This window comes from Alligator mississippiensis, chromosome 4, assembly GCF_030867095.1.
Source record: "Alligator mississippiensis isolate rAllMis1 chromosome 4, rAllMis1, whole genome shotgun sequence".
In the NCBI taxonomy this organism is placed as follows: domain Eukaryota; kingdom Metazoa; phylum Chordata; order Crocodylia; family Alligatoridae; genus Alligator; species Alligator mississippiensis.
In genome coordinates this window covers 159,640,302-159,667,881 of record NC_081827.1, presented here as the reverse complement: position 1 = coordinate 159,667,881, position 27,580 = coordinate 159,640,302, and the positions used below count along the sequence as shown (strand labels likewise).

The window sequence follows — 27,580 nt, the reverse complement described above, 5'->3', positions numbered from 1 at the left end:
GGAATCCAGGCCCAAAGATATGATGACCCTCAGAGAAGGGCAACATATTGGCCTGATGAGTTCTTGTCTCATCCCTTCTCCACTTGCCCAGGCTGCGAAGTTTCTCAGTGTGCACCAGTATTTCACTAGAGCATGGTGAGATGATGACGACTGCTTCAATTTCCAGGGGAGAGTGGCAGCCCTGGCTAAACCACCATGCTCATTTTCAGCTCCCTCTGACTACTTCAGTGTGAAGATATGATTCCTTCAAGCAACTTGAGTGTCAGAGCAAGGCACTGCCTTGAGAGGTGTCAGCTTTGCTGAGCAGACCCAGACCAGATAAATCAGAGAAGGAAGATGGGCCTCTTTGAGAGTGGGCTGGATCTGCTGGAGCTAATCAGGGCAACTGGGAAGAATGAGGGAGGCTTCAGGTAGTGATAGGATAGGCTGACCCTACTTGGCTTGCTCAGCACAGGATGGAAAAGTGACAGAACGCCCAATAAATAAGGGAGATTGTTGATGTGGAGGTCTCAACCTCTCTTAAATGTATGGGCTGGCCTGGACACCTGGCTGACAGGGAACAGTACTAATGCAGGCAGGGTTGGATTGGGGGGTACAATGGAAAAGCTGTACCCTGGTCCACCCAGACTTTAAAAATCAAGCACCTGGGAAGGGCAGCGGTATTTCTATTCAGACAGCAGCAAGGGAGTCACTTGACTACATTGCCTTATTGTAATCTACCTGATTCCTTCTAAACTCTTCATACCACAGGTGCTAATGACCCTCTCTCCTTCTGAATGGTATTACTGTGCCACTAATCAAGCTAACTGTTCTCCTCCTGGTAATGTAACTCCTATTTCACAGCCCTGCAGACTGTTGTTAACTCTAGTTAAAAACATTAACTCAGGTGTGGAAATAACATTCAGTGATGTGTTGGATGCACTGTCAAGATGCTCAAGAAGCCTTGATTGTGTTTCATGTATCAAAAAGACAAGTGCATGGCATTTTAATGACTATAGGACTAAATAAACAGCATCTTTTAATTATTTTTGCCTAGTTTGTTCTATTTTCAATACAGAATGCATGGTATCACAAATTAATGTACATTCCAATAAAGATATTTGTTTTTGCTTCAGTCCTTCACTGAATAACATTGCCTAGACTGCTAGCATATGAGTAAAGCTTCTAGTTTCTTCTTACCTGGAGAAAAATATGTGTTGTGTTATATGTGATGATGCACCACACCATCTGCACCCCCCTTTCAAATTTCTAGATCCGTCCATGAATGCAGGTAAACTCACCATGTCTGTCTGCTCAAACTGCACCAATGTGAGCTTACAACCCCTTGAGAGAATCAGACAAAGGCATTTAGTGATCTCCATAGCAAGAGGGAGCCCTCCACACCCTCTGTTTCCTTCACTGTGCCCCCCAGCTTCACCTCCGTCCTCCTGGCAATGTAACTTCTATTTCACAGGGAGCTGTTCTGTGTAGGTAGGTTTACCTACACTAGGAAAACAAGACCTCTTAATTTTCCACTGGTGGGAAAGCAAGTGTGACCAGGAACAGAAGGGTTAATACCAGATCACGGACCCAGACACAAACCCAGGGCTTATGTGGGTCTAGCCATTCAAAAGCAAGAAGCTGAGTAAGGGGCTGAAGGACTGAGTTTAGCCACCAGGCCCAGCAGAGACCTGAACCCAGCCCCCCGTCCCATTGCAGGAACACAGCTACAGCAGGGCTGACCTTGAGGCCAAGTCTATGGGACACCAGTAGGTGGAAGGGTCATCTCAGCCTCAGCAAGGAGAACCAGGCAGGGGCTGAAGCCGAGCTGGGCACAGCACCCCCATCAGGCCACCCCCAGGTGTCGGAGCCTAGAATTCACCCCAGTTCTCCTGTGTGACAATGTCCAACATCCCCCACCAGGACCCCAACGTGCCTCCATTCATTGCTAGACTGTTCCCTTTACAGCTGTAGGTCTAAAAATCACAGGTCGGGGCTGGCAGGCTGAGGGAAGGGGGAGCAAAAAGTCCCTTTTCCAGCCACTAGAGATATAACCCCACTAAGGTCCTGGAGGCAGACCAGTACACCTCAGCCCACACCTACTAGCCCTGTTGCTTGGCCCGCAGCACGCAGCAGGCTACAGATGCTGTGCTAGTGGTGTCCCCTAGTGCCAGGAGCACAGACCTGCAGCCAGAACACCTAACCCCACACCATTAGTAGCCAGGTGTCACGGGACAACAAGAGCCCCACACCAGGGAAGAGCGCCAGGGTCCCCAGGGCATTAGTTAAACACCCAGAAGGGAAGGGCTCTTGTTCCACCTGCACATGCACAACCCCACAGCTGGGTGACCCAGCTCGAGCCCAGATCCTCTGCCCTAGGGTATGTCAGGAGGAGTCTCACTCCAAGCTGTGACACGGGAAAACGTTCATCCTGCCCAGTGTTGTATGTCCACAACTGCCACTGCCATCAGCAATGGTGAAGGGTGCTGGCACCTCACAAAGGAGCTCAGCCCCTCAGTGGATCAAGCCCTAGTAATGCCAGGCCACTGTGGGGCACAACCCTGTGCAAGGATAAAGCCCTGGTCACTGGAGCAGATCCCGGATCTGCCTGGGGTTCCCACATCCATTCATGCAGGAGTTGGTGTCACGCAGTGGCTACCCCACTCAGTTGCGGCTCCGAGACCTACACTCTGTTCCTGGGACTGTGGCTAGGCTCCAGACTGGGATAGAAGAGGGGAGAGAGCTCAGGGCCCAGGCCAGCTACAGGTCCCTTCCTTCCCCATGAACCTTCACATCTTACCTCTTCTCTACACTGGCTGATGGGGTCTGCTCTGCTGCCAACAATTGCCAGCTACTGGATGAGAAGTGTCTGCACAATACCCAGCACAGCAGGGCCTGAGCTCAGCTGCAGCCTGTTAGCATTACTGCAATTCAAAAAGAAAAAAGGAATAGCCATCCACCAAGAGCTCTGGTTGCCCTGGGGCAGGGCAAGCTTCCACCCTCCCCACCACGGCCCTGCCAGTGGGGACTAGACAACACTGGCCCCATCAGGCTGATGCACATGGATCACATTCCCCCTGGGAATGCTTCCAGCAAAGCTGCGCAAGGGTCTGTCTCCCTCAGACCCATAGTATGTTGTACCCTCATATCTTTATCCCCCTATCCCATGGCAGCTATTTATTCTGCATGCTGCATTTCTCCCTTGCTTGGTATTCAAGTTCCCTGGGAAAGGCCCCAAATCCTGGCTCTCTCCACTGACCAAGGCTGATCTACAGGCAAGTGTCTTCTCGGGTGGGTTTGGTGTTCTGATGCCACCTGCTGGCAATATCTGCCTGGTTGGCTATATAGAAACAAGCACCCACAGCCCATTGCAGTTTGGTTTATGGAAGGAGTTTGGGGCTTTCCACACTCAGGTCCAGGTGCAAAGTGTGGACCTGAGCACCTTGGAGGGGTAAAGCCCTGTTCAGTCAGCACAGCAAAGGCAGGGCATGGCATACTCTCTCTGCACCTAGGCTTGCACCATGGGTAGGTACCCAGGAGGGACCACCTCGAAGGTGAGGAGGGCAAAGGTTTGCTTCCCGCTGCAAGGAATCAGCACATTTTGAAAGCACTGAATGAGAAGGAACTGGGAAGGGTGGAACTGGGCAGGTCATTGCAAAGCCCCTCAGGCATGAGGGAAGACGTATGAGACAAGTGGCATAGCATATAGAGTGCCTGGAGCACAGTGACAGGCAGGTCCCAGCTAGCGGGACGTGCCCCCTAGGGAAAAAAGCTAGCTCCATACCAGCATATTGTTTGATGTACCACATGCTTTGGTGAATAGTTGTTCATCTAGCCCCTGACACTCACCCCTGATATATTTGTAAGCTGCTACCAAGTCCCCCTGAAGTCTTCTCTCTGAAGCTAAGCACTGGCTCACACTGAAATCATCCACTCCCCACAAGAGCTGACCTGAGCAAGGAGGCAGAAACAGAGGTGAGAGCAACCCCTGCTGACAGAGCAGAGAGGGGCTGCTAACTGTAGCATCAAACTGGTGGCTCATGTTCCTTCTATGGTTAATTTTGACCCCCAGGTCCCCTTCAGATGTGATGCTAGCTAGCATAGTACCACTGAGCCTGGAAGTCTGTTCCAGATTTTTCCTCCTCAGATGGAGCATTTTACACGTCTCAGTGCAGCACCTGGTTCTGGTCCACCCGTCTAACTAATCTGTCTAGGTCTGCCTGGATCATCAACCTACCCTGATGCATGGCCGCACTTCCCCACAGCTCAATGTCATCGGTGAACTTTTCTCTCCCACATCCAGATCATTGATCAAGATGTTGAAAAGCTCTGGCCAAGTAACGAACCCTGGGGGACCCCACTGGCTACCTTCCACCAGGTCCACACAGATCCGTCTATTAGTATTCCCTGGGTCCGACCCCGTAGCCAGTTTCCCACCCATCTGACTGTTGAACTGTTGAGTCCATAGCCCCCTAGTTTAACCTGGAGAGCCTCAAGGGACACCAAGTCAAAGGCCTTCCTAAAGTCCAAGTAAATGACGTTGACCTCATCTCCCTTTTCCAGGTGGTGAGTAACCTGGTCAGAGAAGGAGATGAGGTTAGTCAGACATCACCTACCCACAACAAAACCATGCTGGCTGTTGTTCTGAATTTTGCCTTCTACTAGCTTATTGCATATGGACTCCTTGAGAAATTTTTCAAGAATTTTTCCTGGGATTGAGGTCAGGCTGATTGACCTGTAGTACCCTGGACCCTCTGTCCTCCCCTTCTTGAAGATGGGCACAACATTGGCCCTCTTCCAGTCTTCTGGGACCTTTCCAGAGAGCGACAGATTCTCAAAGAGGTTCGCCAGCAGTCCTGAGATGACTTCAGCTAGTTTGTTTAGCACTCTCGGATGTAGTTCTCGGATGTAGTCATCAGCTGGGCCTGCTGACTTAGGATTTCTCCTGTCTCCTGAGAAGGAAGCAGGTAGAATTCCTTTAAATATGCAACTGCAAAATTATTGAAAAATTAAGTCCTTTTAAAATCAGTGGTTCTCAACCATTTTGCCTCAGTGCACCTCCTCAATAACTGTGAGCTATTCTTAAAGGACACAAAAAAGAAAGCATTCCAGGGACTGTATTCTCCAAAGGGCTTCTAGCATAGCCCTACGGCTCTCAAACTCCAGGTCATGGGACTGGGAATGATCTGTGGCTTGCTTCTGCTATAGACCAAAAAACAGGGCACACCTGGATTTCCAAGCCAGTGAGGACCAGTGGGATCGCCTCACTGGACTGACTATCCCAAGGACAGGAGAATTCACTTAGTCCAGGCAGCCACATTCACCACAGTCTCTCAGCCCCATGGCTGGTCCTCATTCCCCTCCTCTGCCTGCCTCCGGACCTGTTTCCAAGCACAGCTACTTCCTTTACTGCCCCTCACAGGCCTGGTCTCTTTCCCAATCAGAGCAGTGTAAAGATTTGGGAACCAGGACACCTGAGCTGGGCTCCACTCCCAGCTCTGCATGCTGACTCTGGCACCTAGGGCAGGGTGGTCAGCAGGGTCTTCATTTGCTCAAGTAGTCACTGATTTGGGGGGGGGGGAGGCGGCCTCAATTTGAGATAGCAAGGGCCTGATTTCCAAGAAGCACTGTTGCCCCCCAAAACATCCCTTGCTCTCCCCACATCCAGTGGGCACTGGCACCCCTAAAAATTAAGCTATCACTCTCCAGTAAGGCACCCAGTAGTAGAATGGTGGCTCAGGCAGAGACAATGAGAGACATGCTGAGACCAGCCCAGCAGGAGCCAGCATAACCAGTAGGCAGGAGGACAGACCGGTGCCACCCAGCCCAGGATCTGCAGTGGGAGGGGTGCCCCCATCTGATTCCCCATCCCCCGTCAAGGCAGGTGGGGCTGGGAGAGTGGGGTCATCCCTGGCTTCCACAGCATTTGCGGGGCTTGCTCAAGAGCCTGTTTGCTCAGCCCAGACCGTTCCAGGAAAGACCTCCGTACAGATAACAGCACCAAAGCTTTGTTGCAATGAGGGGAGTTATCTGCGGGGCGAGGCCCCTCGTGATGGCTGTTTGGACCATCAGTGGCAGGGAGAGGTGGCTGGGTCCTGCCCCAGCCCTGACCCCATGGGCTCAACAAACAGCACAGGCTCAGATGCAACATCACTCCTGCAGGGACATCAGGCAGGCAGGCCACATACACAGAGCAACGAGAGGGCAGGAGCCTCCTTGAAGACCATCACGGAGCCAGCGCATACGGAAGGAAGCCAAGAGCGTGGGGCTTCAATGGGTTCGGTCAGGACGGGCTCTGTGGCTGCCTCGGCTGGCCGCCTTGCCCATCCATGGGCAACCCCGGTGCTCCAGGAGCTGGGTGGGCAGAGCCCACAGCCCCTGCCTGAGGCACAAGGATGGCGCATGGCCATGAGGCAGCAGGGGGGCTCAGGCCAGCTTGTGAGCCGGCACCTAAAGTCACGCAGGGCAAAGGCCACAGGAGGCAGCACAACATCCCTGCCGCTCCTGGCAAGCAGCTCCCTGGTGCGCAAGGACATCCAAGCCTTTCTCAGAGTGTGTGGGGCCAGCCCGAGAGAGGTGCAGCACTGGCTGGCCCAGTTCCAGGCCTGGAAACACACTGCCGGCCAGCCCTTTGCTGTCATCGAGGTAAGCAGGACATGGGGGCAGCCCCGCAGGGAGTAGACAGAAAGAGGTAGGAGCTAGGGGTGGCCCTGTGGGGAGCAGGTGAGGATGCGAAGGAGACGCAAGGGAGTGGTGCTGCTAGGAGCAGACAGGGAGTGTGGGACAGTGCCAAGGTTGACTCTGAAAGGGTCAAGATGCAGGGGCAAAGGGGGATGCTGGGGGGGGGCTTCAGGGAGCAGACATGAGGGGGGGGCTGCAGGAAGCAGGGACAGAAGCTCACAGCTTGATCCAGAACAGCAAGAAATGGGACCCCCTCTCCCGCCCCCTTCTCAGAGCGCTGGAGCTGGACTGATCCCAGGGGTGGGGGGTGCAGCAGGACAAAAACTGGCACAAGAAGAGCTAGGAGCCTCAATGCTTATTCATTCCCTTGCCCCACTCTGGGGTCTCCTGTCCTTTCCTCCTCAGCTGTGGGGGAAGCAGCAGTCCTTGGCCCTGGGGGGTAGGAAATGATGTCATCACCCCACGAGTGTAATGACATCATTCGGGAACATTCTGGGGAATCACCTGGGAGCCAATAAGGACCAGTGTCACCAGCAGGGTCAAGATAAGGGCCCAGATAAGGATGCTTGGCTGGGACAAAGGGCACCAGGGGCTGAAGGAGGGTGGAGGTGGTGAAGACCCATGCCTTCTCCGCCCCCAGGAAATTTGCAGAGGGGTGTACAGTGCCCCACACTAAGGAGGGAACAGAGTTTAGTCCCAGCTGAGAAAGGATAAGGGTGCAGGGTACTAGAAGGGGGAGAGATGTAGGGAGGGAGCAATGGGAACAGCAGGAGAGGGATTGGGGTTGTGGGGGCAGAGGCTGCAGTGATGGGGACCAGCGGTGGTAAGGGGGGAGAGATGGGTGAGGGAGTAGGGCAACAGCACAGTGGGAGGCAAGAAAGCAGTCTTCCTGGGGGGTGGTGGAGGGAGATTTCTCATTCCTTCTAAGTGCTGGAGCCCCAGCACCTCCCAACAGCTCTGAGTGGCTCCCAAATGCTCAGCTTGAGCCAGCACCTGGCATGCCAGTGCTGCACTGGCCAGCACCAAGTGTGGGCTGCCCCTCAGCCAGATCCATGCCCCAAACACCACCCCATGCCCTGGGCTGATGCACAGCCGCCTCACTCTCTCCTCCTTCCAGGTGGACGAGGCAGTCTCATGCTGCGCGGGAGCTGTGAGCAGCTTGGCCTTCGGGCTGGCCTTTCTGCAGCGCATGGGCATGACACCACTGGTGGTGTTGGGCCTGCCATCTCACAGCTCCCTCAGCGACACCCTCACCTTCCCGGAGACCAAGGCTCTTCTGGCCCAGAACTGCCGGGCCCTGATGGACTCCCTGCACCAGAACAATGCTATGGCCATGCCCTTCTTTGGGGCAGGCTCCCTGCTAGGAGTGGAGCAGCCAGGCCCCCACTCCAGGTCAGCCCACGGACCCCAGCAGGCCTCCCACAGCCATGTCCCAGCAGCCACTTGGTGGCTTCAACTCCTAACACCTCTCTGCTGTCACAGTGAGATCATAGTGGACACCGGCCTGCTTCGGTGGTGCCTGGAGGGCGGGCACATTCCCCTGGTGTGCCCCATTGGGGAGACACATGACCGGCGGGCCCTGCGCCTTGACTCTGCCAAGGTCACCACCGCCATCACTGAAGCACTGATGCCCAGCAAGATCATCTTCCTCAACACATCAGGGGGCCTCAGGGACTCCAGCCAAAAGGTGTGTCAGGGCTGGCATGGAGCAGGCTGGTCCCTAAGCCCTCTCCAAGGCTGCTGGACAAGGTGCACAGTATGTGGCATCCCAGAGGTCTGGGTCCACTTTTGGCATTCCTGGAGGCAGCCAGCATGGGGAGGGCTGGGAGGAACCCAAAAAGGGCCCAGCACATGGAGATGCTGCCCATCTCCCTCACTAACCCTCTGCGCCTTCCCCTTGGCCTTGCAGGTGCTGGGCAAGGTGAACCTCCCTGCTGATCTGGGCCTGGTGAATGGCCTCAAGGGCCTGGGCCACAAGCAGCAGCAGCAGATCCAGCTGATAGCCCAGCTGCTCAGCCACCTGCCTCCAGAGTCCTCTGCGGTCATCACCTCCGCCCACACATTGCTTGCCGAGCTCTTCAGCTACAAAGGTGAGAGCATCCCCCAGGGGCCATGGCATGGCAGCACAGCCTGAACCCTGGGATTTAGAGCTGCCTCTGGGCATGGGGTGGGGTGGGAAGCTCTGGACTGGGGGAGCTGAGACTGTTGTGGAATTAACCCCAGGTGCCCAGCCAGAGCTGGGAAATGTAGTGGGAACCCAAATGCTGCCATGCCAACCAAAGGCTTGGTCTTGCCTCCTCTCTCCTGCCCCAGCTCTGCAATAACAGTAACTCTGTAGCATGGTAGGAGTGTGGCAATCCCAGGCCTCAGGTCTTTGCAAATTGGGGTCAGGATGGGGATTTTTTCCCCTCACAAACTCCTGCGTTCTGGGGCCAGGCCATCCCCCTCTGAGGCCCTGGGTCATTGGCCATAGCTTAGGCTGGGAGTTTTGACTGGGGGTGCTGATGCTCCTGCTGGTACAAGCAGCCCTGAGGTTCTGTGCTGTAGTGCCTTGCTCTCCTGCTCTTTGCCACATCTGGGGTGAGCAGGGGTTTGGCACAGACTGGGAGCTTCTGCCTTTCTCTGTAATGCAGAGCAGAGCATTCCTCCTGGGATCTTCCAAGCACGCACTCCCCAGTGCCTTCCCCATCGCTGCAAGCAGGGCATTGGTGGTGCCCTCTCTCCCTGCTTGTACCAGTGTTCCTGGTGTTTCAGATTCTGTGCCTGGTAGCTGCAGGGGAGGACTTGACATGGCAATTTTGGGGAACTCTTGGGTAGAAGTTTGCCTGTCAATGCAGCGGTCCACAGTCCATGGCCCAGGAGGCCCCTCCCCTTCCTAGTGCCTATGTCCCTGCACCAGGTGCGGGAACCCTGTTCCAGAGCACTGAGCGTATACTCCGGGCCAAGAGTTTGGACGAGGTGGACCAGGATCGCCTCGTCACCTTGATCAACACAGCTTTTGGGAGGACACTGCGAGGGGACTACCTGGCCTCCCTGCAGCCCAGGCTGCGTTCCATCTACTTCTCTGAGGGGTAAGGGCCAGCCTTTGCCTCCCTGCTGGGTGGGAGGGTGCGGCTACAGGATATTCAGACAGGACAGGAGAGGTCTCAATTCAGCCACTTCTGGGGACAAGTGAGGGCAGCTCCTGTGGTGCTGAAAGGCCCTAGCAGACAGATAGACACAGGGATCCCCACCCCACCCCGTGGTCCTAGGGAACTTAGGGCATTCCCTGCCTGCTCTTTGCTTCCTGAATCCACTTACAGTCATTAGGGCAAGGGGTGCCTCACCCTCTAAGTACATCACCTTGCATGTGGGGCCTCAGTCTCAGCAAGGGCCTCCAGGCAGCACTGAGAGAACGGAGCCAGGGCTGAGAGATGCACTTGTAGCAAGGGGCAAGATCCAGGCATCACAGCTGGCCTGGCTCTGCCCATCCAGCCAGATCCAAACCCTTGGGCCACTTGGACACTTGGTCGATAGCAAGAATTTCCCAGACTAAAGTGTGAGTTCCTGCAGCACTTACACACCCCCCACAGCACCACTGGCTAGCAGGTCCATAGCAGGGCAGAGCTGGCAAGGGGTGGGGTGAAGGGAGTGATCAACAGCCTCTTTGCAGACCAGGAAAGGGAAAAGGCACATGCTTGCTGCTACCCCTACCCCTGCCCCTGTCTTAGGGTGGGCTGGGAATGCCATGGCCCCATCTGACTTAGCCAGCCCTCACCCTGCAGTTACAATGCAGCTGCCATTGTCACGGAGGAGTCAGTGCTGGGCAGCACGCCCTACCTGGACAAGTTTGTGGTCAGCGCTAGCAAGAAGGGCCAGGGCTGTGGGCAAGCACTGTGGGAGTGCATCCGGCAGGACCTCCATGTCCTCTTCTGGAGATCTCGTATCACCAACCCTATTAACCCCTGGTAAGTGGAGCATTGGGGACCTCAGCCCAGTCCTGGCACCCACAGAAGGGTCTCTGCAGGGTATGCTGCTTCTTAGGGATGACAGCAGAGCTACAATGGTGCCTTAGGCTCTGATTTTACATGCCCTGGACCTGGCTTGGGACCCACTACCCCCACAACCCTCTTTTTTCCAGCTCTGGGTAGCCCAGCACCCACCTTTGCTTGTGTCCCTCAGTCCTGTCTTGAAGGCCCCATCCCTCTCTTGGACTTCCTATGATGTCACTCCCAACACAAAGCCACCAGCCCTTCCTTCTGAGGCTTCCAGTACACAGCTCTACCAATGCCCCTTGGTCCTCCCCCGATGGTCTACACTGCTCTGCTCTGCCTGTGCATCGCAGGACTGACCCCACCCCACCTCCAGTTATACCAAACCTGTGCTATACTCATGTATTTGCACCTGGCTCCTCCCTCCCACTCCCCCAGGTTCCTACCCCTCTACAGATTACCTTTGCCCCTGGCCTACAGCCCCTTCTGCTATCCTGCTAGTGACAAGCGTGCTGCCAGGTTAATCAATGCCCATGCCTAGCTTGGATGCTGTAAGTGCCTAGTGCAATATACTGGGGCCCACTCTGACCTTCCCCTATCTCGAAAAAAAAAGGCTGCACTTGCTGCTCTAGGGAACCGTAGAGCTTTGGGAGCAAGCATTCACTCTGTCCCCACCAGGTATTTCAAGCACAGTGATGGGAGCTTCTCCCACTGCCAGTGGATCTTCTTCTGGTTTGGGCTGTCTGATCTCCGGGACTCCTATGAGCTGGTGAGCCACGCACAAGCCATCCCAGACTCCTTCTGCAAACTCCAGCACAGCACACCAGCCTGAGTGGAGCTAGACAGGGGGCAACTCTTTGCAAACCAAAGGAGGTGGAGAAGGAACAGAGCCCATATTGGGGAGCTAGGCACAGAGCTCAGGGCAGCTTCCTGTAGCTTCCCAAAGGGATGATCAACAAGGAGACCCCAAACCAGTCCACGCTAACCCTCCCAGTGACCTCAGCCATGCCGCTCCCCAGCTCTGTGCCTGGTTCCCCACACTCAAAACCAGACCTGCCTCAGAAGGGACTGTGAGGCTTCATTAATGATCATGTGCAGTGATATCCTCATCTCAAATCCTATAGAAGAGCTAGTCTTTGTCCCCCCTACATGTGCATCTCCAAGAAAGCTGTTCAGTCTGTGTGGAGCTCTCTATGCAGTGTGCAGAAGAATTGATCAAGTAGAAAAGCTTTCCACAGCATTTTGGCTTCCTTTCCAAGATGTCTCACTGTTCTGCTGCTTCTAAGGCTTGGATGGTCAGCCCTGTCTCCTTGCCTTGTTCTTACTAGTATGAAAAGCTGCTCTGAAACGCTGAGCTTCAGACACCAGCCAGAGAATTCATAGGAGGATAGGCACTGAACTGTCCCTGGAGCCTTCCCCCCTCCTCTTTTAAGCTCTTGGGAAGGCCCAGCTATAAACATCACAGACCAAGAGCAGCATTTTCAAAAGAAGCCATGTGACTCAGCAGCCATGGGGCAGTTTCCTACAGTGATGAGGGGTCTCAGGGGCACTTGGGCTTCTAACAGCATAAGCAACTTTGGAAAGTGCAAGTCAAATCATTTTGAAAATCTTGCCCCTGATCCCAAACAGCCTCATCCCTCCCCAGCATCCACAACAGTGAAACAATTAGCCAGCAAGCCTGTATTTCCCTATTTGTCACAAAATCCCAGAAACCTCTCGCTGGCTAAGTAAAAGAGCAGCAAGTCTAAGAGCATCTATGAGCACCAGCAAGTCTCCAAAGCAGGAGCTCAAGCTAGCCTGGTTAGGTACCATGACTGTGCATTGCACCCTTGACATACTATTAGGCCCTCAGAGGAGGTGTTCAGGGATCCAGGAGACTGGGATGAAAGCCCCAGGTGCTATGATACAGCCATCTGATCAGGCCCATGATAAAAGGGTAGGGCAAGTGGAAAGGAGGGTGGGAGATGCTTATACATACAGGGGAGAGACAGTGGATTGGGACAGGACACCCCAGCCCCATTCCTGGCTTAGCTCCAAATCCTGAACATGACCTTGGGTGAGAGCTCCTGGGACCTGAGGAAGTCACTTCACCTCTTTGGGTCCCTGTTGTGTAAAATGGGATGATTATCTGCATTTAAAAGGAGCTGCTAGAGGTGTAGTGCCACAGCAGTATCCCCAGGGCAGAGCAGGGATGAGGGAGAGACAAAGGTCATCCCAGCAACAGTTTGGCAATGAAACAAGCTCCATAACCAGACTAAGCTAAATCAGCTAAAGCAGGGCTGTCCAACTTACAGCCCACAGGCCGCTGAGGCCCACAATCATAGTAATCTGCAGCTCTCAGGCTCTCTCTCCCCAGCTCCAGCTGCTGGATGTCCAGGCTCCCCTTCTCCAGCTTTCAATTCCTGTTCCTGCCCAAGGAGCTTGCAGTTGGGGAGATGATGGGGGGCCATGGCCCCTGCTGGTGCAGCCTGTCCCCACATTCACCCCAGCAACTAAGAAAGCCCTGAGCTGAAGGACTGTTTTGCTGGAATGACCTGCATGACAACTTATATCAACAGAACTAAGCCAGGGAGGGGCAGGGTGTATAGAACACAGATAAGGTGTGCAAACCAATCCCATTTATCTGGGCCTCAGTTTCCAACCTGGGCTGTGCCCTGCCTCATGGAGGGACTGAGAGAAACCAATAAATCATCCTTGTGAGGGGCCAGGCACTCCCAGGAACATTTAACATATCTGAATATCAGGCTTCCAGGTTAAGAAGTGCTGCTTATCCAACTCTCCTGATCACCTTCCTACTGGCGATATAAAAAAAGGCCTGGCTTCCAGGTTTTGGAGGAGAAAAGTGACTGAAGTGTCTTCTGTTATTGGAGGCAGGGGAGGAGGGGCATATAGGAAATAGAGGGGAAGGAGGGCCAATTGTTAGGGTATTGGAAGACGCGGGGTCAATTCCCTGCTCTGCTACAGATTGCCTGTGGGACCTTTGGCACTACACCTGTCTCTCAGTTTGCCATCAGTAAAGCATGACAAGAGCCCTGCCCTGCCCTGCCCCCTAGGGGTGGTGTGGGGATAAATGCCTTAAAGATTAGGTGTTCAAATATGAAGGTAACAGCAACTGCTGAAGCAGCCACGGTGAACAGACACACAGGGCTTGGTTACACAAAGGTAAAACAACAGATGGAGAAAAATAAGAGCCTGAGGGGCAGAGTTAAAAGACTTTTCTCATTTAATTATCAAAAACAGGCAATGAAGAAAGTGGCTTAAAAGCAGGGAAGACTCAAGAACAAGTGAAAGTAGGCAGCTTTATCTGTGAAGTGGGGAATATTCAAGGAGTTACAACACTGGCGAGCTCTCCACCAACCCACAAGGCATGAGGAGCTGCACAGATCCAGCGTGCACATGGCCCCCCTTTGGGGTCAAGCTCTGGAAACCCAGGATAGCACAGGATGGAACAAACCTGGCTGCAGGTTACATTTTCTTTCAGCATCGCATCAGGTCATAACATGTGGCACTGCCACCCAGCCTGCCCTGAAAGCCAATGAGGGCTGAAGGCAGAGCATGGCACAGGATCCTCATGGGGATTTGGGGAAGATTTTCCCCAAGGTCTGTGCTGGAGTGTTCAAGGAATGGCACCATGCTGGGGGTAGCAAGCTGCTCCACTGTCTTCCAGGCTTTCAGTAGACACAATAAAAGCAGCCCTGGGTGACTCCTACAGCCCTTTCCTCCATTGCATCCTGCTACAAGAAGGGCAGGTGGAGAAGAAATCCTCACACCAGCTCCAAGAACAGTGTTAAGGACAGTGTAGTGGGAGGTCATGCCCTGCTTCCCCTGGAAAGCGCTTTGAGAGCTACTGATGGACAGCGCTACATGAAGCTAGGTAATGTTAATATTACTCTTCTGCCATGAAGCTAATCAGCCTCTAGAAACACACAAGTGATAGCACCCCAACACCCACTACTGGCAAAGGCACAGAGTTCAGCAGACTAGGAAGACAGCTTTGATATCTATATCCAGTCTGTCACTGGCTTTTCCAACAGCCCAGCTACTGACTCTCCACACAGATGCCAAAGCCTAACGGATGTTCTTCTGCTTTCAAAGGCAGGATTACATCCCTCAGATCAACCCAATTAGCTCATCTGACTCCTTCCTTCAGGGGTTTCAAGCAGAAGCTGGACAAGCATCTGTGCAAAGGCCTGCAGGAGGCAACCCTAGCAGTCATGTCCAACTCTGTGATTCTATGACCAGGAAGAATCTACATCAGCTTCTACGCCAGCTATGAGCTGCCCTATGCCTGCTGCTATACGGAGCCAAAACAGCAGTCCTGCTAGGCTGTGCTCAAAACCTTGAAAAAAAAAGAAATGGTGAGATCTGACTGGGACCATGCAGGAGGCAAGACCCAGCAAGTCTCTTGGCTGTCAGCAGGAAAATAAAACAGGACTTTATAAAGTAAACAAATGAATAAATAACAGTGATGCTTTAAAAAATTCCCTTCCCCTTCTGTAAACTCCATCCTCGATTGCAGTCCTCTGTCCATCCCAACATGTCCCAGCTCAACCGTCTGTGGCCAAGATGACAACAGCCCCGAAAATCCCGACATTCTGCCCGATGAGTTTCATCTGGTTCCAGAACTCAACACGGCGTGAGTCATGCCAGTAGCCGAGGTTCCCGTCAATGAGCAGGATGACCAAGGGCAGGATCACGGAGAGGATCTGAGCGGCCGTCCTAATGTAATAGCCAGACAGGAAGGACAGGGCCAGCACCCCGTACAAGATGAAGAGCAGCTGCAGAGTGATTTCCCCCCCGAGGATGTGGTTCAGATAAGCCAGACGGTCCTCTTTGCTGTGCTGGAGGGAATAGGCCTGGGAGTGCAGAGGAACAATAAGCCAGGAGGTAGGGGTGAATTATCACAGATAGGAAGGGCACTGGGACTCCCAAGATACATGGCAGGTGTGTAACTACACACACCACAACACTCCAGGGCAGCTCAAGACAGGAGATGTGTAGTTACCAGAGCCATAATCCAGCCAAGGCACAAGGGTTCACCTCTAGCTTTTTACAGAATCAAAGAGAAGCAGGGCAGGAAAGGACCTCCAGAAGTCATCTGGTCCCACCCCTGCCTGAAACCCCACAGTATCCAAATGCCAGGTTGACCCATCCCCTAAAAGGCAGCACTGGAAGCAGCAGGCGACTCCCAGTGCCATTCTGGAAGCAAAAAGGAACAGCACTTCCTCCTGAGTCCAACAAGAACCACCTCATTCATGCCAATTTCTGTCCGATCTGGTGAGTTCAGTGCTTCTGCTTCCTAAATCCTCCCCTAAGGGACAGGTGCTTCCAAGGAGTGAGGTAACACAATGCATCATAGGACTGATCTGAGACCCAGCAGCATAGTCAAGAGGGTGCAGGCCTCATGGGGCACCAACCCTCCTACAGCTGTGACTGGAACTGCCCCAACAACTGAACATTTCACCTACAGCCACTGAAGCAGTGCATCAACTCTCCCCTTCCTTCTAATCACTCAGCCTCCTCCTACTGCTCTAGTGCTTTCAGTGTAAGTCAACACGCTGGCGGGCAGAGGCTTCGCTGCACAGCCCTACCATTGGCGGACATGACATTTCCAAGCCAAGCACATCCTGGACTAGCCAAAGCTTGGATGCGGATACATACCACGCAAATGAGGTAGATGCCCAGGAAGACCTGCCCAGTGGACTGTAGGGACCTGCTCCGGGGCTTCTGGCGATACACCTCACCTGCACCACTCGCCAGGACCAGGAACCCACCAATGATAGCTATTGTGCGTGAATACATCCTCACCTGAAGAGGGATAACAGGATGTATGTGCCTGTTAATGACTAGGAAAGAAAAAAGGAGCCTTGCAGGAAGCTTTCAGGAGAAACAGAAAAGGGTGAGGCATTTATATGAACAAGAGTGGTCTCAGTAGGGACCATATGGAGGGCAAGACCTCTCATGTTCAGACTTCAGGGCATGAGCTAATCATCAGCTGAGGTCAGGAGGAAACAGAGCAGGACTGCAACAAGGTGCACTGTCCACCTACTCTGGCTGCTGCTTCGGAGCAGACTGTAGGCTACAGCAGGACCAAACCCAGGGGAAGAGTTGGGGGTAGAAAGAAAGAAAAGTAGTGACAGGGCAATTCTTACTCTGTCACAGGGCTGCGAAAGGCAGCTGGCTCAACAAGCCTGGAGACTGAGGCCTTCTGCTCAGAGCAGATGCAGCCCAGAGGGGAGCCAGGCAAGTCTGCCACACCCTCACTCCTTGGGACAACCAACCCTGAGGCACTGGGAGGCAACTGGCTCCTCTGTGGCAGCAGGGCCTGGGCTGAGCCTGCCTTCCTAATCAGGCAGGCGAAACAGCCACCACAGGCAACAACAACAACAGTTACCGAACCGGGACGACACAGGAACGTAGGGTGGCAGGTGCTCCCACCCCTGCCAGCCGCCGGGGAACGGGGACGAGGGTCTCACCTTCAGCCAGTCTCCGTAGTGCACGTAGCCCCCGACGTAGGCCGCGTACGTGCTGATGGCCAGCTGCAGAGCGGCTCCCAGCGCGAACCACCTGCGCTTCACCCCAAACGACATGAAGCTGGCACACAGCACCGCTGCCCCCATGTCGAAGTACAGGTACGGGATGGGGATGTCTGGCTTCCTGAGGGGAGAGAAGGGTTTTCAGCTGCCCCAGCAACACCATGCACACAGGGCAAAGCAGGCGCCATCCCCCACGCACACCCAGGGGCGCCCGGACGAGGCGGGGCAGGGATGAGGAGCGACCCCACCGTCGGGGGCCGGGATCTGGTTGCGAAGGCCTCTTTCCCGCACCCGCAACCCAGCGCCCAGATGCTGCCTGTAGCCCTGACGCCCCGTCCCCAGGCCAGGTGGTAGCCGGGCGAGCTGCCCTGCGCCAGGGTCAGCAAACTCACCGGCCCGAGGCCGCATCCCGCCCACGGAGGGCATCTCTGACACCCGCTGCCTCGCGCCCACAGCCGGGCGGGCAGAGCCCAGGTCCCCAGCCCAGCGCCCCGCCCACTAGGCCGCCCCGCCCCACCTGCGGGCGTCCGCGCGCTCGGCGAAGAGCAGCAGCGCGCCGAAGCAGTTCCAGAACGGGAAGCGCGTGAGCAGCAGCGCCCCGAACTGCATCAGCAGCCGCAGCACGCGCCGCCGTCTGCCGCCGGCCGCCATCTTGGTGCGGGGCGGAAGCAGCGCCCCTCTCGGCCCCTCCGCGCACGCGCACCCCCGCCCCTCGCGTCCCGTCCCGTCCTGTCCCGCAAGCGTGTCCCCCCGCGCCCTTGGCCCGCGGTGCTGGGGTTCCGGCCGGGCGCGGGGCCGTCTCAGCTTCCCCTGCTCTGTGCCGCAGGGCGGGGACGAGAGCCCCGGCGCGCTGGCTGCAGCGGGGCCTGCCCCAAGCCCACCCCGCCCCACCGCCATCTCCGTGGCCGAGGGGCAGGGCCCTCGGGCTGCAGGACAGGACGCTGGGCAGGGATGAGGAAGGGCTGCGGCTGTGCGGGGGCCGGGCACTAGGACAGGAGCCCAGGACCCAGGCTGTGGGGCCCCCTCCCGGCTCTAAGCGCTAGGCCCCGCTCCCTCCCACGCTGGAGCACCCCGGGGTACAGCTCCTCCTGGCACACTGCTGGGCCCTGCCCTGGAGGCGCTGGGGCGGCCTGGGAGCAGAGCCTGAGCGGGGACTAGCCCAGCTGGGGCAAGCCTGTGCCCCCTCGCTGCCAGGCTGGTGGGAGCAGGCAGCTCGCTGGAGGACGCAGGGCGACAGGGTGACACTGACTCCTGTTTACCACACACCCGGTGACTCGGGCTGGGGGGCTGCGACGCCACGAGGTGTCCGCGGAGCTCTCCAGGGTGGGGGCAGGGAAAGGGAGGGCCAGGGGTCTCCTTTCCTCCTTAAAGGACATTTTGAGCAAGGCTCCTCGGTGTTTCAAGGGGCCCAGTTCCCCTCTCAGGGGACCTGCATGGCTTCAGCAATGTCCCACAGGCCTGTGGCTCGTAACAGCTGGATGTCAAAGGGCCCAGCCCCTGGATGGGTTATGTGTCCCCCTAAACCCCCCCTTCCCCCCCAGCTGATCTACACAAATTCAGAGAAAGAAGATGCACCCAGCCCTCTTACCAGTGCCTGCGCAAGGGAAGTGGGCAAAGGGCCCCACAAACAGCTGACAGACCTCACTACAGTGGAAGCTACTTGGGCAGGGTCGTCTGTGCTGGATGCTGCACGCACACAGAACAGCCCTGAACTCCAGCTCCCAAAGGCTCCTAGCAGCAGGCAAAGCCCCCAAGGGAGAAACCGTGCCAGAAGGTGGGAGGAAAGCAGGCTTTATTTCTGGTGTATTTATTCCTTCTTTCCCATTCTAGGGCTATGCAGTATGACAGAGGGACAAGGTGCCATGGGAAGAGCATCGTGCATCCTCAGAGTAGACAGTTAACCCACAATGCTAAGGGCCCCATGGGAGACTATTCCTCAACAAGCTGCTGGAGGTGTGATGAGCTGCAGGAGTCCACCGCTGGGTCAGAATACAGTGCCAGTCTCTGGCTGTGCCCTAGGGACAGATTTAGGGTCTGAACCTGTCAAGGGCAGCTGCCCACATGAACTGCAGCAGGGAGGCATACTCTCCCTATGCCTGAAGAAGGGTGTTTGTGACCAAAAGCTTGCAAAGAACAATCTTTCTAACTATTTAGTTGGTCTAATGAAAGACATCACATCTACCTAAAGAACCTTGTCTGCAGGGAGGCAAGGGCATTCAGTACCTTGAGTGACGAGCGGAGAGGAGGCTAAGAAAACAACCAGGCACTTCCCTGCCCCACCCCAGCTTCCCTCACTTTTCCTGTGAGTCAAAAGGACCCTCTGACTCATTCCAGCTCTTCTCCTGGCTCTTCTTCCTGTTCCGCTCTGCCATGACAATGGCGGCAATAACAGTCACCAGGACGGTGACAGTGATCACCAGGACCGTGGCTGTCTCCGCCATGCACAGCTGGGCATCCACAGCCACAAGGGGCAAGCCAGCCAGCTGCCAGGGACTGGCACAGGTGATGTTCTCGTAGTCATCGACGTGGAGGTGGCGCACACTCAGGATCTTGCTAAAGACACGCTGGAGGTCACAGTCACAGGCCCAAGGGTTGCCGGCAAGCTGGAGGTGGGTGCCAGCCGTCTGGATGTTCAGGAAGGTCTTAAACTTGAGGTGGATGAGCTGGTTTCTTGTCAAGGCCAAGAGGTTCATGCTGTGTAGAGAAGTGAAGGCCTCTCCTTCAATGACGCTGATGTTGTTGCTGCTGAGGACAAGGACTTCCAGGCTCTGGAGCATGGAGAAACAGCCATTGTGGATGAACTCTATCCGGTTGGCCTGGAGATAGAGATAGCGGAGCCGGGACAGGCCCCGAAAGGCCCCCTTCTCAATGAACGCCACCCAGTTGTAGCTCAGTTCCAGCTTCTCCAAGTTTTCCAGGTGCTGTAGACTCTCAAAGCCCACTGCCGAAAGATGGTTGTAAGCTGCTGTGAGCTCCCTCAGGGAGGATAGCTCGACAGAGAAATCACGCGGCAGCTGGGTCAGGAGATTGTGGCTGAGGTCCATCTTCTCCAGGAACCCCAGAGACCTGAAGGCCTGGGGCCACAGCCTGCTGATGGAGTTGTGGGCAAGGAACAAGATCTTCATGGACCACAGGGCATTGAAGGAGCCCTCCTCCAGGCTGCTCAGGTTGTTGTGCTTCAGGTCCAGCATCCAAGTGCCATGAGGGATGTTGTGGGGCACGTGGGCCAGGTGCTGGCCGTGGCAGTCCACAAAGCTGGAGGACTCATAGCAGACACACAGCGGAGGGCAGGCTGTGGAGGTTCTTCCCCCCAGCACCCAGAGTAGACAGAGCACCACAAGTAAAGGCAGCATGGTGAATGCGGGTGGCAGGGGAGACTCACTGCACTGAGCAGAGTCTTAGTACAGACTGAAGGACAGAGGGAACAACCCCAGTCCAGATCGCTTTCAGCCCAGTGTATCAGTCCCACCGTCGAGGAGGGGCTCGGATTTCCTTGGAGGAGGCTGTAACAAAAGACTGCTTTGCTGAATGACAGGCCATGAGCTTTCTTGGGCTTCAGTCTCTTCAGGACAAAGCAGAGGGAACATAAACAATTCCCAAGGGGAGGGAGCAGAATGGATAGGTCCATAATGGGACCATCTATTGGCATAGCCCGTCACTCGCATCATTGTCTTCCAGCCTGGGCTTCTCTTTCCGTCTTACCTGCCAACCCCTGGATACCCAACTGGGTAGGGCACTGTAAATATTGGAGAGGGGCAGGGAGAGCAACAGCCCCTCGTGGGGTTTCCCAAGAGAAAGTCTCCCTACTCATCTAAGAACCCCAGCAGGGCTAATTTCATCCATGTAGAGCGCCATTGTGGGGGTAAGATTCTGCTCTGAGCCCAGAGATGCTGCAGAGAGAGCTTCAGGTGGATCTAAGCAAGATCCAGATTCTAGGCCAGGGCAGGCCAAAGTGTAAATTAGTGCAAGATGCTGCAGTTTTCCCCATGTTACCCCAACTTGGAACTTCTGCTCTGTGGAGTCTCCTGTTTCCCCTGCAGGCTGATTACACAGTCACTTCTGAGGGAAATCCCTCCCTAGGCTCCCCATGGTGCCTGTGCCCCAACTGTGCAGACAAAATCATGTGCTGGGATCTGTTACGAAATAACTGCCTCTCCCACTTTGTGGCCTCCCCAGCACCCCCACCTTCTACCAGCCCCTTGGCCCTGCCAGCTGCAAGGTCATCTGCAGGGCTAGGAGATCTCCCACATGGGGCACTCTCCCAGGCAGGCACCAGTTCCTATCAGAAGCCCCCTGTCCCCATCCTGGGCTGCCTGGCCTGGCCCAGGGCATCAGCATATCTGTACAAGTGTTGCAAAGCAAATCAACTGCTGCTTCAGCCTTGACCACAGTTTGACTTGCTCTGAGGCTGGCAATTCCTACCCAACTGATTGCAAGATGGGTAGGAGAATGGCTGTCCAATGGGCAGGGAGACCCCTGCCTGGGCACCAAAAGGGGGAGAGGCAGCTCTAGCCTGAACTGAGTCCCTTGGGCATGTTCAGCCTGAAAGGTCTCACTGCTGTGCAAATGCTGGCCACTTTCTGAGGTAGCAGGGGAAGAGGCACAGTCCATGGCCCTACTCACTCATGCCTGGCCCCTGCCCCAGCCCAAGACTGGCAGGGAGAGCAGCAAACTCATTCTTGGCAAAGGATAGGCACCCAGCTCTGACACACCAGACCTGCATCCAAGCCACTTCACAGAGCCCTTGACAGAGCAGACTTGCATGTCCTCCCTGCTACATAACCTGGTAGTCCAGCATGGCTGGGCCTCCTCTAGGCTGCCAAACTACTTCTGCTGTCAGTGGCTGTAGCTCTGCAAGTAGTAGAGGTCCTGGGCTCAAACCCTGCTTCCCAGGAACCTGTGTGAACGCAGGGTATGTGCTGGGAGCTGGATCTGGTGATTGCTTTTCTGGGACCAGCTCTAGAGTTGGAAGGGCTGTTAGACAAGGTCTTGGACACCAAATGATTTGAGGGACGGCATGTAGGGCCTGGAAGCCTGTCCGCTGGCTCTCCTGGTGCTAAAGCTTATGCAATAAGAGTGACCAAACGCATCCTGCTTGTTAAAAGTATTGTCCATGCAAGCTGTCATCCAGGGGGGACAATGTGCTGTACCTAGAGGCTGCATCATGCTATACCTGCCAAGGGGGCAGTTAAGGGCATGCAGAAAGTCCACCCGTACCATGGCCCTTCCTCAGAGCAAAGTTGCCCCCCTCACTGTGCTGCTTAGAGGCAGGCAGGGAGTGGGCCTGTGGTCTGTGGGGGGCAAGCCCAGCTCCAGCCCAGAGGGATGTGGCACCAGCCTGGCACATGGCCAAGGCAGGAAAGGGGAACATGGGGGGTGTAGGGAATGAGAGATGGGATCAGTCTGAGAGCATGTATGGGGGGGCATGTGGATATGAGAGTGCCTCTGCAGAGTAGCATAGGCAGGCCAAGGAGAGATCCCCTGGGGCAGGAGCTAGCATTGCCACCACCACAAGCCCCAGGGTAAGTGTCATGGCAGAGGGTGGACAAAGGACCCCCCTGACCACCAGACAGCTCTAACCTCTAGGCTGGAGGGTCAAATGTCTACTGCTCCCTCTTTCCAGCCCAATGAAACTCACTGGGCCACCAAAAAGCAGCCCCCTGGACCCATGATGAGAGAGAGTGTGTGTGGGGCTGGGAGCTGCTGCCAGGTGAAACATATGCACCCCAGCCACCAGGGAGAAGCAGTCTCCCTAGGCTGCCTTTGGGGGAAGGACCCACCCCCTCCACCACTCTCAGTGTCCCTCATCCATGGAAGCTGAGGGGCAAGGAGAGAAGATGCCCTCCAGGACCTTCTCCTGCCCTGTGCAGCTGGCCAGCCCCTTCCCCTGGAGGCCATGGCATTCCCAGCTGCTCCAAGAACAGGCAGGTAGGGGTAGAGTGGGACCAGCCTGGGGCTGAGGGAGCTGGAGTTGCTCACCCCACATGCATGTACCTGGGCTCCTGCTCCTTGCCGAGTCCAATTCCCAGGCAGGTGCAGCTGAGGTCCTTGGTGCTGTCGGAGGGGACCATGTCCTGGATCTGTCAGTGTGTGGAGTCTCACTCAGCTGGGGATTACCAATGCCACCTGGCTGGATGCCACTCACCTGGTGTCTGTCTCTCTCTCTGTCCCCCCCCCCCAGGTGGCACAGTGCCCAACAGAAGCCCTGAGCTTGGGGGCAGAGTTGGGGAAGGGGGAGGGGGCAGTGCTGGAAGAGATGGCAGATGGGCTGTCAAACTTCCAGCTCCTCCCTCCTTTGACAGGGGTGAGGTCTCCAAGCAATGAAGGGGGGGGGGGGGAGGGGATTTTTGCCCCCAGGATCAGTGCAAAAGGGCAGGCAGGGTAGAAGCTGGGGGAGGAGGAAGCTGCTAGGTCTGTCTCCCTGCCCTGGGGCTTGGGAGCACTGGGCCCATCAGGCATGCAGTCCAGTGGCTAGGGAAGGGTATCACTCTTGGACTCCTTGGCTCTGGGAAGGGAATTTGGGCCCCCTAAGTGACTGGGAACCTAGGACCCCCTGCTCCACCCTTGGGCTGGCCAGTTGGCATCCTTGTGCCCTGAGGTACACAGTTGCAGCCAAGACTTTAGAAGCCTCCTTTTTAGGTGCCTGACTTAAGACACCCCAGAGCAGTGTTTCAGGGGCACTGAGCACCCCGGCACCACCTGACAGCGGCCAACAGCTCCCAGCTCAGGCAGGCACCCAGCACTTGACACACCCCCAAAGCAGGGGCCACCAACATTAACTGCGGCCTTCACTTCTCTCTGCCAGGACACAGAGGAACATTCTTGAGTGCCATTAACGCCTGCTGTGCTGCCCCCCCCAGAATTGGCTGCCTACCGGTGGCACCCATGCAGGCACCAAGCCCATTTGGAAGAGATTTCTGAGAGTGATTGTGCTGCACCTTCACATAGGCTTTGGTTCTTTCCCATGCCCTGCGGCAATGCCCTCCCCTGCCCTGCTCATTCTCCACTGATCAGGTCCATTTCCAGCCAGGAACTTGAGCAAGGGCTGGGGGTTTATAATTCATGGGGCTGGCATTGAGGCGTCTTGTGTTTCATTCACTCAGCGCCCGTGCCCGCATGCCAGACATGCAAAATTCATCACCCCACACCTCATCCATCATTCAGGAGCTCACCACTCACCCCAGCAGCTAATCAAGGCTTTTGTTTAACGAACAAGTTACCTGGCCAGATGCCTCACATGTGGAGGAAGTGGGGGGTTAAGCCACAGGTGTCCCACCTCCTAGTCAGCCTACTCCCTTCCAGCTGCAGCCTGCATCACTGTCATTCATGTCAGACCCTCTGGAGAGGCCCAGGGGAGGCCTTGGCACCCCTGCCCCACCTCTGCTGGGACAACCATAACTGTGACATGGGTCCTCCCCTAGCCAGTGCTTCTGCACCACCCCGACACTGCCTCCTGCTGGGAAAGCTGGAAATGAAGCAAGCCACAGGAGAGAAAGGGAAAGGGGAATACAAACAAAGAGAAATGAAGGACAAATCAGTGCTCTCTCTCTCTTTCTCAGGCCCCTGGACAGATTACAGCATGGCTATCACTGCTACCCATGGCAGTCAGCAGAGGATCCCACAGCTGAACACGCTGACAAGGGGTTAAGGGAGCTACTTCCCACACAGCAGATGCCCCTAGCAGCCAAGCGTTGACAGAATCATCCCCCACAGCCCAGGATGCCATTCCAGGGCGGCCCCAGCAGGTGGTGCTCATGGAGAGAGCATCAGACAGGCTGTGGGGTACTGGACAGAGCCAGCCTAGTGGGATTCTAGGATCCTATCTATAGACAGGAAAGAAGTTCCTTCATCCTGGATTCCCTTACCCTGGATTCTAGAAACAGCATGCCTTGGGGTTTTCATTTCTGGGGGGGAAAAGCTTTGCTGAATCCTGAAGTTGTTACTGGGCGAGACAGAGAGCCCTGGGCAAGGCAGTCTAGTCTGAGCTGGTGCCCTGAGGGGTGAGTGAGGTCCCAGGACTGGGTGGAAACCAAAGAACCTTGAGAGATCCCCGATCTGGGATCAGGCCCAGGGGACTGTAGATCCCAGATGCTGCTCCAACCATTGGGCAGCTGTGAACCACAGGGAGAGGACCAGAGCCAAGACTGCAGCACCAGCTGATACAGAAGGCAGGGCTGCTGGACCAGCTCTGAACTTCAGTGCATCCCAGCTCAAATGCTTCTTGACAAGCAGCTGAGACCTCACACAACTAGAGGCAGCAACCTGCCTCCCCCATCCCCTTGCACTGCACACAAGAGGAAATCCACTGGATTCCCCAAAGCGAGTCAGTCATTCCCAAAGCCCACACATGAGCACCCTCATTTCCATAGCAGGAGACACCAGCAGAGGCTTCACACAGGATACATAGCTGATGCTCAGTGTGCAGAGACAGGGTCTGAAAAGAACCAAGCACAGCCCCTTGTGCATGCACTGTAGGAATCACAAGGCCAGGAGTCCCTGCAGGGCCTGCACAGCCATATGCAACTGTGCTGTGCTGGCTGCTAAGTGCAAAAAAACCCAGAGAAAGGTGTCCTGGGAGAAGCATCCACCTAACCCTCTGCCAGCAAATAGCTGATGCCCCTTCCCACCAGTTCATGCACATAACTAATCCTCCTCCAGTTCTCTCCGTTTTTTGGGGATTTCTTGCAGCAGGGTTGCATGTGTTACAGCACATACCCTTCCCACTATGCAGTCCCGCAGTGGCGGTGGGAACAATACCCCTGTCCTCCAGCAGGGGGCAGACATGCCTAGACCAGCAAGGTGAGGTGTGCAGTGTTCTGGGTAATGATTGAGGCAGGAACTGAACTGGGCTCCATGGGCTGAGATGGAGAAGCTGGCACCAAAGAACCCAGCAAGGAGTAAGGGAAAGCTCCTCCTGGTCAGTGCAAAGCCAGACCAAGAGAGCATGGCAAAGCAGGAGGTGGGGCTGGAGCCCCCTGCCCCACAGCACAGTGCATGGGGTGCATGTGCTACTCACTAAATCAGAGCAGGAGTGACCAGGACAGACACCCCCTCTACCCCTGCCAGTTCTCACCCTGAGACACAGGATCTGAGCAGAAATGAGGAGTCTCTCTCAGACTCTGCATTTCAGCCCTAAATCAGATGTACAGTATAATCGGGCAGTGCAGTACCCAAGGCCTAAGCTGTCATGTATAAAGGCTTTCCCAGGATTTGGCAACCATGAATCCCACCCAGCCCCAGCCAGTCCTCATCACACCTGCCTAGTCCAAAAGCAGTTACCAAAAAAGCACTTACAGGCTCCATCCAAGAAAGCAGCTGCTGGCAGAGGTTCCCAGCATAGAGGTGCAAAGATAGAGATATTGGCTTCACTGTCCCCCATGCAAGGCTGACAGTGATGGGGAGAGCTTTGAGTGCATTCAAGAGATGATCAGTGCCCCTCCCTCCCCCACACAGAACTCCCCAGCTAGCGCACAAGACCATGATAACATCTATTTCTCCAATCTTTCTCAGGAAAGCACATGGTGACATGGTTGGGTGTAATACCCGTGCACTGGAAGAGACTCAGAACTCCAGACCCATCTCTCTCACACAGGTGGGATCAGCAGGTGCATTTGGCTGCACACAAGACTAAGCTGGGGTGGCATCATCAGGCTCTGATCACCTAGGACAAGTAGCAGAGCAAACATTTTGGGCCAGCTCATGGCCTGTCTGTATGCAGATGGAGCAATGGCAGCTGCACCACGAACAGTCTAACAGAGGTCCCACAGCAAGCCCCCTCACATCACAGTGTGCCCAACTCAGATGCTAGCATTGCATGGCATATCCAGTTACACTGAACAGGTGACTGCATTACCTTGGCACAGTATCTAGAGCAGGCAGGGCTGGGGGAGTACAAGGGGGAAACTATTTGGCACTCAGTTGGTGACTTAAAGGATCTTGCCCCTCAAATTGTCATTAGTCCCTCTCCTGGATGGGAATGGGAGTACAAGCAGTCCTCAAATTTACAACATTTCGAGTTACACTGTTTTGCACTTACATTTATAAATTGACACCTTGTTTCAACTTTATGGCATCAGTTTCGATTTTACAACGCTTCTCCAAAGCGACGCCACGCCAGTGAACAAGTTCACTGCGTCGCTCATCTCCCTGGAGAACATCTGTCCAAACTTCCTTGGAAACTTTTTTTAAGAAAGCCAACAAGACTCCAGAAAAACCTGCAGCCAAGACTCGTGAGAAGACTCTAGCCAAGAACCCTTCAAAAAGTCCAACCAAGAGCCCTTCAAGAAGTCCAGCAAAGTCACCTCAAATAAGTCCTTCCAAATCAATACGATTGCTATTTACAATATAAATACATTAATGTAGCTATATGGCTCATCTATAATTGACGAGTACACAATTCTGGGGTATTTTTAG

The 27,580-nt window shown here is 55.2% G+C and overlaps 3 protein-coding genes across 5 annotated transcripts; 1 reads left to right on the top strand and 2 right to left on the bottom strand.

The window, feature by feature from the left end:
* The first annotated feature begins 6,381 nt into the window (after positions 1-6,381).
* NAGS (N-acetylglutamate synthase) lies at positions 6,382-11,463 on the top strand. Its single transcript, XM_059726252.1, has 7 exons — positions 6,382-6,624; positions 7,778-8,052; positions 8,143-8,347; positions 8,570-8,750; positions 9,560-9,731; positions 10,425-10,607; positions 11,310-11,463. Exons 1-7 carry the CDS (start codon positions 6,382-6,384, stop codon positions 11,461-11,463), a joined length of 1,413 nt encoding a protein of 470 aa, XP_059582235.1.
* Positions 11,464-13,836: 2,373 nt separating this feature from the next.
* TMEM101 (transmembrane protein 101) lies at positions 13,837-17,851 on the bottom strand. Of its 3 annotated transcripts, none has more exons than XM_019475726.2 (4): positions 17,685-17,848; positions 17,108-17,288; positions 16,293-16,439; positions 13,837-15,487 (listed from the first exon to the last, which is right to left on the bottom strand). In XM_019475726.2, exons 1-4 carry the CDS (start codon positions 17,816-17,818, stop codon positions 15,179-15,181), a joined length of 771 nt encoding a protein of 256 aa, XP_019331271.1. In that variant the 5' UTR covers positions 17,819-17,848; the 3' UTR covers positions 13,837-15,178. The 3 variants fall into 3 exon arrangements, with proteins under 3 accessions (XP_019331271.1, XP_019331280.1, XP_019331277.1); XM_019475735.2 differs by lacking the exon at positions 17,685-17,848 and adding an exon at positions 17,560-17,647; XM_019475732.2 differs by lacking the exon at positions 16,293-16,439 and having other exon boundaries at positions 17,685-17,851.
* A 1,607-nt stretch (positions 17,852-19,458) lies between these two features.
* On the bottom strand, positions 19,459-20,520 carry LOC109280235 (slit homolog 2 protein). Its single transcript, XM_059726251.1, has one exon. The coding sequence runs from the start codon at positions 20,518-20,520 to the stop codon at positions 19,459-19,461; it is 1,062 nt and encodes a 353-aa protein (XP_059582234.1).
* Positions 20,521-27,580: the final 7,060 nt, after the last annotated feature.

Coding starts and splice junctions, on each gene's coding strand:
- NAGS (XM_059726252.1), top strand. CDS start 6,382: ATGGCCATGAGGCAGCAGGGGGGCTCAGGCCAGCTTGTGAGCCGGCAC. Junction 6,625..7,777: donor AGCCCTTTGCTGTCATCGAG/GTAAGCAGGACA, acceptor TCCTCCTTCCAG/GTGGACGAGGCAGTCTCATG. Junction 8,053..8,142: donor CAGCCAGGCCCCCACTCCAG/GTCAGCCCACGG, acceptor CTGCTGTCACAG/TGAGATCATAGTGGACACCG.
- TMEM101 (XM_019475726.2), bottom strand. CDS start 17,818: ATGGCGGCCGGCGGCAGACGGCGGCGCGTGCTGCGGCTGCTGATGCAG. Junction 17,289..17,684: donor GAGCGCGCGGACGCCCGCAG/GTGGGGCGGGGC, acceptor CTCTCCCCTCAG/GAAGCCAGACATCCCCATCC. Junction 15,488..16,292: donor GCATCTACCTCATTTGCGTG/GTATGTATCCGC, acceptor CTGCACTCCCAG/GCCTATTCCCTCCAGCACAG.
- LOC109280235 (XM_059726251.1), bottom strand. CDS start 20,520: ATGCTGCCTTTACTTGTGGTGCTCTGTCTACTCTGGGTGCTGGGGGGA.